General features: G+C 31.7%; 1 protein-coding gene across 1 annotated transcript in view; it reads left to right on the forward strand.

Moving 5' to 3' along the window:
- LOC106477652 (RAC serine/threonine-protein kinase-like) overlaps positions 1-10,297 on the forward strand; it is a 42,002-nt gene extending 31,705 nt beyond the window's left edge. Inside the window, exons 10-12 of the mRNA XM_022381491.1 lie at positions 603-817; positions 8,408-8,495; positions 9,502-10,297. Coding sequence (XP_022237199.1) covers positions 603-817; positions 8,408-8,495; positions 9,502-9,705 — 507 coding nt within the window. The 3' untranslated portion in view covers positions 9,706-10,297. The remainder of the gene's footprint in view (positions 1-602; positions 818-8,407; positions 8,496-9,501) is intronic.
- Positions 10,298-11,171: the final 874 nt, after the last annotated feature.

Below are 11,171 nucleotides of genomic sequence, written 5' to 3' on the forward strand. Positions count from 1 at the left end.
GTTATAGTTACCATCTCATTTCGACCCGCCCCCCCCCCCCCCCACGTAGCTCAGGGGTAAGTCTGAAGGCTTATAATGCTAAAAAAATCTGGGTTTCAATACCTGTGGTGGGCACCGTGCGCTTAACAACAAACAAACAAAACCTTACCTACAAAGTTTCTCTGTGAAACATTCAAGTGTTCCACCATCAAAAACATTTTGTACTGAACTTTGTAATATTGACTATGGAATATGTTATTTGTTATGATAAAACAAAGATGTATACAACAAATATTCAAGCAGAAATTTAAACGTGTTCACCAATGAAAATATTTGTTATAAGAATTTATATTATTTAAACATTTATTGACACTTTCATATTTATTTTAATGAAGATTATCAGTACCATTTAAAAACAGTTGTCAATGGAAATGAATATGAAGGAAGGTTTGAACATAAACAAAGATGTTAGGCCACTTAGTAGTATTCAGTTTATATTAATGAAAAGCTTGGAGGTTGGGATTTATTCCCCTAAATTGGGTTTAGCCAAATATAATTGTTAATTACAAAGTTAATCTGAGTTAAATATATTGGAAAAACAAAATGTTTTTTGTGCTTTATAGGTATTAGAAGATACAGACTATGGTAGAGCAGTAGACTGGTGGGGATTGGGAGTTGTCATGTATGAGATGATGTGTGGATGTTTACCCTTTTACAGCCGTGACCATGATATTCTTTTTGAGTTAATTTTGGTGGAAGAAGTCAAATTCCCAAAGTCTCTTTCTTCTGAGGCTAAAAGTCTACTAAGTGGTCTTCTTGTTAAAGATCCCAAAAAGAGGTATATGTTGCATATATATAAATGATTAATCTCTATGAAAATTATATTTCATTGGTTCATATTAACATATGTGTTGTTTTTATTATCAAATCTATTAAAAGTTCATATTCATTTACCTCTATATTTCTTTAAAAAATTTAACAATTATGTGCTTGATTATTTACAAGTATTTTTTAGTTTTGTAAAAATTATATACTGGAAAAGTTGTATGATATCAAAATCATGCAATAGTTGTTAACCTACAAATACTTTCACACTTTGAAATCAAAATATCATTCTTATTTTTCCATTGTAGTCGCCTTTTACCTATTTGTATTATTTTACACTTATATGTGTTGTGTTTTTCAAATCAACATTATTGTTTTAGTATGTGTATACTAGTGCTTGCCTAATATCAAGTGTGTAGTACCAAGTATACGTATAGCTTTAAAAATATTTTAGCCAATTTGAACTAGAGCAGTGCCTTCAATGCTCATTGTGGTTTCTTGCAAGTAGTTTGATAATTTTATAAAATTATTTAGTTCCCTTAACTCAGTTGATAGAGTTATTTAGTTCCCTTAACTCAGTTGATAGAGTTATTTAGTTCCCCTTAACTCAGTTGATAGAGTTATTTAGTTCCCTTAACTCGGTTGATAGAGCACTTGCCTTTCATATTTATTTTAAGTAATAATTAAGGAATTATTGTAAAAGTGAGGTGAACCTAAGATTTTCAATCATGTATTTATTAAATCTAAAAATTGAGAAAACATATCAGGATAACTATCAGGAACTTCATAAATACACTACTTTTATCATCTGGTGTTTGGTTGCATGTGAACATAATTAAATTTGATGAGTTATAAACTTGTTCAAATCAGAAAATAAATGCTTCGAAAAAAATTGGGCTTTAACCATCAGGGAATAACACAAAAATATGTGACTTATGGAGAGTGTTGAGGTTTTTGGAAACTGTTCAAGACAGCTTTCTTCACCAGTTGGTCAAGAAACCTTCTAGAAGCGATGTTATTTCAGATTTATTGTTAACTTCAAATATAGAAATGATTGATAGGGTGGAAATTGGGGGAACATCTGGGTACAAGTGATCATTGCTCTATTAGGTTTGATGTTTTGCTGCATATGGAGATAAAGAATAATGATATTTTGGTTACAGATTTTGAAAGGATGCAACAAGAATTATCTGTTGTGAATTGGGCAGCTGAGCTATTTGGAGACACTGATCAAATGTTCAAAATTTTTAAGGATAAGTTTTTAAATATTCAAGGTAACATATTCCTTATTGAAAGAAAAGGGTGGCTGCAAATAAAAAACCAGGTTGGCTTATAAAGAGTACAAGAGATAAAATTAAAGAAAAACATCATAAGTTTAAGAAATTTAAATTGACTGGTATGACAGGAGATTTAGAAGATTAAAGATCAAGAAAGTTGTTCAAACTAGAAATTAGAACAATTGAAGGATTAATGAGAAAAGGTTGGTTGAAAATGTAAATATTAACAGTAAGGATTTCTTTAAATACATTAAGGGTAAACAAATGTTATGCAAGGAGTAGGACTCTTGAGGGATGATAAAAGAAGGCTCATACGTATCTGATGATTATGAGATGGTTGGGTTATTAAATTCTGCTTTTCCTTCAATTTTTACTACTGAAGATTTAATTAGATTTAAGCAGTATTCCACATCTTGAGCAGTTGCCAGATGGAAACAAGATTGAACAAGATGACTGCATTGATTCTGAGCTTGTTAACAAAAATAATGGGAAGCTTAAAGAATGATAAAGCTCCTGGGCCAGATAATATTTCTCCGAGAGTTTTAAAGGAGGTTAAGTATTGGATATGTGAGCCACTTGCTACTATTTTTTGCAAGTCCTTGAATAGTGAGCAGTTATTAGAGGATTGGAAGGTAGCTAATGTCACTCCTATTTTCAAATGAGGTGATAAAAATTGTCCCAGTAATTATAGGCCTATATGTAAAGGAGGGGATCTGATTGAGGTCTTTGAGATTGTAAGGCGAATTGATAGTGTTGATGCATTATCTTTTTTCATACTTAATAGTGAGATTAGTAGGACTAGGGAAAACAAATATAAATTTTGCCAGGGTAGGAGTCATTTCCAATTAAGACAGTTATTTTTTTCTATCAGGGTGGTTGTCCTTTGGAATTGATTGCCTTCAGATCTTGTGGAGGCAGTAAATTTAAGTGAGTCTAAGAGAAAGCTTGATAACTGTATGAATGATAAGGGCTGGTTTTAAGATTTTTTTTTAATTATTGTAATTTAATTTGGAGGATGGAACACCTGAGATGGACTAATAGGTCCCATGCTGCCCCAAAACATTATGTTATATGTTATGTTATCTTGATCCTTGTTACCTAGTTCATTCTGATCCAACTAGATTTTCAACTTTAACTATCTAAAACTTGTATTCTTGATGCACTTCATGCATGGTCTTTTTATTGTATGAGATAGTCAAAAGATAGGGGAAAGCGGGGAGAACTGGCACACAATATCATATCTGCTACCTTTGGCTTTGTGACGATCCAATTTTCAAGGATGGAAAATGGTTTTAAAATGAATTAAATAGCTTAGGCAACCCAAAAATTAGGCAAATGTTCATTACATTTATATTATATTTCTTTTTGAAATTATTACATAGTTTGCAAGCTGCTTAATTTTGGGGTGAACTGGGACTTATGAGGGAGAAACTGGGACATTGCTTGGGGGAAATGGGACATTAACATAAAAGATTTCATAAACATGATTACTCCATATCCAGGTACATGTAATCATATAGAATTTGTTCTTTATATGTAAAGGCATATATTCTTAGAGGAACAAGTAATTCTTATGTAATTATGCCATTAGATGAATGTAAACAGGTTTGGCATGAGACGTGTCACAATAAAGAATTTTACTGAGCAGCACTAGCTAAATTAAAATTTAGGGAACAGCTTAATTTTACATATATAAAGCAAATGGATAAACACATTCGACATTTTGTCACACGTGACTTAACATATTAAATGATGCTTGTCAGTAACGTGATAGCATGATAGAACATACAAGGAAAATTATTAAACAGAAGTCTGAGTAAATAGTCCAAGGCAATGTCTATTATACAAAATGACCAACAGTCTCATTAGCTTATCCATATCTAATTTAACATTGTCTGTTACACAAAATATGTAGCTGCAATAAAACCTTAATTTATATTTTGCCAACACTAAACATTTCAATAAAAATAATTTTGTCAGGATACTTGTCAACTGCAGCAACTTTTCTTACTCTCAATGAACATCAAATTTTCCTAAACTGACTTGAAAGTTCAGTTCATTTTGTGTACAGGCAGCAGTTGTACCTTTGGCCACTGGTTTTGGCATGACTAGTTTGATTTGGTCTTTCTTGACTGTTGCCTTATCTTGAACTCTAGGTTTGAAAAACTTATTTGCTACCTTTTGATGTTTTCTTGAGAATTCTACCTCATAGTCACCATCTTCTTCAAATTCTTACAGCACTTTGCCCACATAATAAACTAGTTTACTCTTTTTCTGTGTTTTCATTTCAACCAACACATAGCTCTGAATCTTAATATTGTAATCAACATTTCCTAACTATAAGCTTGCTGTTTGTTCTGTCTCCCCATCACTGTTATCTGACGTATCATCACTATTCACAAAAGAGTTACTGTCATCATTGTTGTCAGAAGATGAACTGTCTTTCCTTCACTCTACTGCCAACCATCTCCTAGGGTCCTTAGTCAAGCATTGTCTTGCCTTTTTTGCTGCACTAGATTGGGCTTCGTCCTTCATACGTTTCATTTCTGGTGTTGATGTAGCTATCATTGTCTTTCCTCTTTTTTTGACCATGGTTTGATAAAGAAGTTCTTTGAACAACCTGCAAAATTTCCAATACATGAAATACTACTGAAACAGTTTTGGATTTTTTTTTTTGTGAAATCAGATCCAAACCGTTAAATAAATGGCAACATGTTACCTTTGACAATTCCCATACTTGTTCAGGTGTAATGATGGCAGCAGAACCTGAAGTGGGGTCTGACTGTACAGATGAAGCCACTTGTGCATGGATTTCATCATTGTGAGGATATGCACAACTGGGACCTGTGTCTAACTGTTCAGATAAGAAGGTTTGTGCATGAACTTCATCATTGTCAGGATCAGGTAGATCTGCTTGGCTGGGACCTGGTGATGACTGGTCACTCATCACATTCATTGGTAATGATGTAGCAGTAGCTGTCACTGGTGGACCTGGTTCTGCCACATCTTGAGTATTGTTACTGGAATAGACGATACAAGGAAATCATCATCAGAAAAGACATGTCTCTCATATGGCTAAATCCCAGAAGCTTTGAAGCCATCTGTAATGTTGGCTGGAGTAGCAGCTTTTATCCATGCAGCACCAATCAGCTGTGCCATTAGATATATTGTAATGCAATCGCCAGTGTTTCATGTCATCCAGCTGATTTCCTAAGCATTGAAGTAGGTCTTTATTGGGCCAAAAGTAGACCGATCTAGTGCTGGGTTCTATGACTTGTGTGTGGAAGCAGTATGCTAACATGTACTCCATGGTCCTTTGCATACTCCAGAGCACCAACAGACAGATGGCTTTTATGGTTATCATTGACTTGAATGACAGGATTTTTCTTGGAAGAATGACTGTATGTAACAAAATGTTCCATGAATTTTATGAATAGGTCACTGTCCATCCAACCAGACTTAGACACCAATCCTAAGGAATCTTTAGGAGCTCCAGTGAGGAAAAGTCTTTGTAGTTTTTCCTAGGAAATATCAGAGCTGGGGGCAGTGCTATTCTAGTTGCAGAAATGATGGCACAAACTGTCACAAGTTCATCTCATTCACATGACGTCACTTGGCACATTTGTTTCTCGCCTTTACTGCTTACAACCTTTGGAACCTTCTGCACTGTAGTAAATACTGATTCATCCAGATTATATATATTCTTCCAATAATGTTCTTATCATTTATAATTGTTTCCAAAAGATTGAAGAACTTATTCACTGTATGTCTGCTGAAAGCAGATGCATGCATCAATGGTGTTGCCTCTGGAGAATGGCTTGAGAGAGTTGAATGTCTGTGCATAAAGCCAGTAAACCAATCCTTTCTGGGCATTTTTGTCTCATTCCAGTTTGTTGGTACTTAAATTTGTTCTTCAGAGCCAGTTCATAAGTTATTTGTCTTACTTTGATAGGAGTAAGACCATGAAACATCTTTGATGCAGTTGTTAGGTATTCTGCAATGTTTTTTTCTTCATTTTCATTGAACACTTGACTGGGTGTAATTAGGTGCCAGTCTGGTATTTGGATTACTGTTGTATTTCTTTACATATCTTGCAAGTACACTTTTTGATACTCCTCTATCTTTTGCTACTTGTTGTATTGATTTGCTCTTTTGAACAGCCTTCACTGCTTCTAGCATGGTATCATGTGGAACAAGTCCCATGCCAGTTTTTCTTTTGTGATACCTTGTCATTTTCAAGCTTTCTGAAACAATGAATAAATGGTACTAGGAAGAACTGGGACAAGGTGTCTCAGTTCTCCCCCAACTATAACCTCTCACAAGATGTTTAGCAGTATTTTTTACTTGCAAGTAATTCACAAAAGATTCAGGTGTTTTACCAACGTTTGATATGTACCTATCTTTGTTAATAGATAACAGTAGTTACTCTATCTTAGTCACAAGAAGATATAGTATACCTCCTAAAAATTAACTTTTAATGGGTGAATAATAATGTTTTGATTGCAACACTCACCTCAAACATGTGATTGCCACATTTCTTCTTGTAAAATGGATGACCTAGAGGCCTGCACAATCATATTATCATTTTTTTAATTGGTCAATAAACCTGAGAATTAGAGCAGGTGTCCCAGTTCTCTCTGCTCTTCCCTAACAAGAGTTTGAGAGAGGCAAAATCTTCAGCTTTCATGAGTCTAGTAGTATTCTGGTATTTTTATTGACATGAACATTTTTCCATATGAAAATGATAAACCAACATCCTTCTTTTTATTTTTATTTTTTTGGTCATATTCTAGGTAATATTTCATAACTTAAGTGAATATTAATAAAGAATTTCTTGTAAATTTATTCCTGTTGCTTAAGACAGGTTGAAGCAAATAGCACAAAACTTATCTTGTTGATTATTAATAGCTAAAACAGTGTTCTCATTGCTAACAAAATATGTTAATGCAATTAATTTTCATCACTAAACTCTATGAGAATAATCACGTGAACTGTGTCTGTTAAAAAAGTGGTAATTATCAAACAAGAAGAAAATATTCCAAAATAGGTTTAGAAAAAATCAATATATACTTCACTTGGGATCAACATATGATAAATGCCAACTCACTCAACCATTAATAAAAAAATCTTGATCTTAAGTTTCAGTTTTAACATTTTCACTAATTGTACTTAACAGAAGAGTTAAAAATAAAATTGATTAAACTACACTGTTTGTTTTATATGTTACATACTCTGACGTTTTAATTATTTTCATAATGAATTATTAAGCCTGAAGTTGATAAAGTACTGGTGAAATAAGACATCATTGCTTAAATAACTCAAATAATTTTCCTTTTATAAACATACTAAAGTTGAGAGAAGAACTTTTTTTGTTATTTACAGTGATCTTCATTTCATACACTTATCTACGAGTTGCTTACAAGTATAGAAATATTTTAACATATTATAACATAACACAATATAATATTTTGGGACAACAAGGGGCCTATTGGTTCATCTCAGCTGTCACATCCTCTAAAGTAAACTAAAGCTATTAAATAAATAAATTTCAAAATATTAACTTGGTAGTACTTAGACCATTATTACTTATAAATTCAAAAATCAGTCACTGGTAAGTATTTTTTACTACTGTTTAATCCACTTTCCAAAAATACATTCACACCAGAACTTGGTTTCACACTGAAATTCATTAAAATAGAAATTCCTAAGGCCACTGTTATTCATAGAGAACATGCCTGTAATGTAGAATAATACCAATATTTTGGGTTTATTTACTTAGATTTATAGATTATACACAAATACCAAATTGACGAGGTTTACTTATAAGGCCAGAAGGAAAATAGAAGGAATTGGCTTATATTTTCATGCATTGTATAAAATTTCATGATGCTATGTTTCTAACTTGACTTGCTGTAATTTTAATAATGCATGTACTTAGAACCATATAGAACAGTGAAATTGGCCTGAAAATGGATATAAATGTAGTTCGACATTTTCACACATTGTAAATGTATTTTGAATTTAAATCTGAGTCGGATTTGACACAGAACCAAAATTTGGGTCAGACTAAACAACATTTAACAGTTACTAAGTAGGTGCTGCTTTTGTAACTTTACTAATTGAATATAATTGTTTTTCATCAATGAGGTTAACTGCTTCAGTTATACTTATTATAGAGTAACTTAAATATTAAAATAAACAGTATATATTGATAGTTTTGACTTTCGTATCTTTTGTCTGACAGTCAAGGATTACAGATATTTAAGGTTCAAGTGTTTATACAATGAAGTACATAACTTATGTCATGGTACCTTTTTCGTTCTTAGACTTGGTGGAGGCCAGGATGATGCCAACGAGATTATGGTCCATCCATTTTTTCGTGTAATTAACTGGCAAGATTTATTAGAAAAAAAGGTCAGCAAACAGTTTAATGTTTTATAATTCTTTTGTTAATCATTTTTCTTTCAACAATATCAATATAAAATTTTAACAGTCTGTTTATACTTTATCAGCTATTCAGTTTCATATTTAGTGCTTTCTTTTAGGAAATTTTAATATTTGAGATATATTCAAATATTGAAATAAACATTTAGTGGAAAGGGATTAAAAACCTAAGAGGCAGTTTTATTAAAATTTACAATAACAACATAAATGTCAAATATTTCTTTCAAATATTTAGTAATGATAGTGACAAAATCAAGACCTATGTACTTGTGAACCCATGTATAAAGTCATGTATCTTTTAACGTTTCCAAATATAATTTTTTTGTAATTGCGTGAAATAGTGCACGCACCATAAATATATTTATCTTACAATTCTGTTTGAGGTTTATTTCAGTATTTTACATTATAATGCATAATAATAAAATTAGCTCAAAAATGTTGTTAGAACATCAATATATTATCAATTTACTTATGAAAGAACAAACATTTTGTGAGGTTTACACCTCAGAGCTTTTAACTGTGAAGCAACTAAATATAGATTACTACTTCCATAATAATAACACTTGAAATTTTTGTTCATTAAAAAAAAAGCCCCCCAGTGGCACAGTGGTATGTCTGCAGACTTACAATGCTAAAAACCGGGTTTTGATACCCGTGGTGGGCAGAGCACAGATAGCTCATTGTGTAGCTTTATGCTTAATTACAAACAAACAAACATTAAAAAAAAATGTTTTTATTAAATTTATGCTCTGAAACTCTTAAAAGTAGTTTTTTTTTCAAGACCCAACTAAATTTTTTTTGTTTCAAATAATGATTAAGGGTTCTGGAAACTTTGCAACTGTTTATTTAGGAAAAAATAATTTGATGTGAAGGACAGTGTAATATTTTTATAGATGAAGCTGTTTTATTTATCTTATGTTTTTGATTTTAGTTGCTACCATACTGATTGTTATTTACATACTGTGTATGTGATCAGGTTATACCACCCTTCAAGCCTCAAGTTATGTCAGATACAGATACTCGCTATTTTGATCAAGAGTTTACTGGAGAAACTGTAGAGCTAACTCCAAAAGATGAAGCTCCCCTTAACTCCATCTCTGAAGATACAGAACAGCCTTACTTCCAGCAGTTTTCCTTCCATGGCAGTAGTGGTACACTTGGACATAGTATTGACCACTGAGATTTCACTTATGAAATGTTGCTTGTTGCATATATTGTCTTTTGTCTAGAGTAATTAGGTAATGGACTATAGTAAGGTTAGTTCATGAGACTTTTTTCATGCATTTCAGAAAGTTAAAATTTGAGTTTGCTATCAGATACTGCCCTTTACTTCCAATTATCTGGATTAATTAATTTTGTGTTAACATTAGTAAGGACAAAAAAGAAAGAACATTGAATTATCAGTACGATGAGTTGTTGTAAAAAATTTTGTTTTTCGTATATTTATAAACCCTGGTGCATATGGCATAAATGATGTAATATTATTTCATGTCAAATCATTTTATTATCAATATCATGTATTGATGAAACCCAATGCTTTAATTACAACAACAAATACAACTGTTCATAATTTCTTAAAATCTGTTTAACACTATTAACTCTCCTTATTTGTTTGAAAGTCTCACCCAGCTTAATTAAGTTTGGCTATTTGTACCATTTGTTGTATAGTACAGCGTTTCTCAAACTGGGGTTCATGAGGGTACTTAAGGAGGTTATGTCCAAAATTTCATAAAGTATTTTTAAAAATGTGATTCATAGAATAAAAAATATTTTTCATAAAATTAAATTTATGTGAAATAAAACTGAATACAGCTTTTCATGTACATGGAATCATTTTTTAAAAAGAAAAAGCATCAATAGGTTTGGGGTTCACAAAATATTTTAAATTAAAAAGGGATCCTTGGGTTACTAAAGTTTGAAAATTACTGGTATGGTATATATAATATAAAGTAAACCCAGAATTATTTCTTCCTACTCGTATGCCTTAAAGATCAAAACTTCATTAAATAAGTAAAGGTTCCTCATTGATTCTTAAGTTTATCATTAGGCTGTAATGGTTATTTCCTTTTTATTTTAAAATATATGATTAACTTAAAAGTGTTGTAACTTTTTTTTATCAAATCATTCCTGTTGTTAACTAATCAAATGATTTGTGCAGCATGGGACTGCTGTTTGCAAATTGGGTATCAAACCTGACCATTCCACTTTTTTTACAACTCAAGCATTGTGTATAAGTATATATTAGAATAGACACATATATATATATATATATATGTGTGTGTGTGTGTGTCCGTTTCATGTTCTGAAAGAGTTCAATGATGATTTTTTATTATCTTTTTCTTCTTATTTTACAATTATAATGTTGTGTTCATTAAGTCTGCAGTTCTAGTTTCATTACTTGTATTTAATTGCATATGTTATTCATCACAGGACAAGTCAAAGTTTTTAAGTGTTTGCTTCTAATTCTACAGTATTATCAATTTAAAGAAGATTTGTCGTTCAAATTTATGATGTACATAAAAAGCTCGACAGAAGGAGACAAACAAATTATTGCTTTTAAGATAGTTTTAAAGTACCTTTAAAGAAAACCATGTGGTTGATATAAAACTTTAAATTCTCATGTGTACTATGATTGAAAAATGTTTT

This window comes from Limulus polyphemus, unplaced genomic scaffold, assembly GCF_000517525.1.
Source record: "Limulus polyphemus unplaced genomic scaffold, Limulus_polyphemus-2.1.2 Scaffold168, whole genome shotgun sequence".
In the NCBI taxonomy this organism is placed as follows: domain Eukaryota; kingdom Metazoa; phylum Arthropoda; class Merostomata; order Xiphosura; family Limulidae; genus Limulus; species Limulus polyphemus.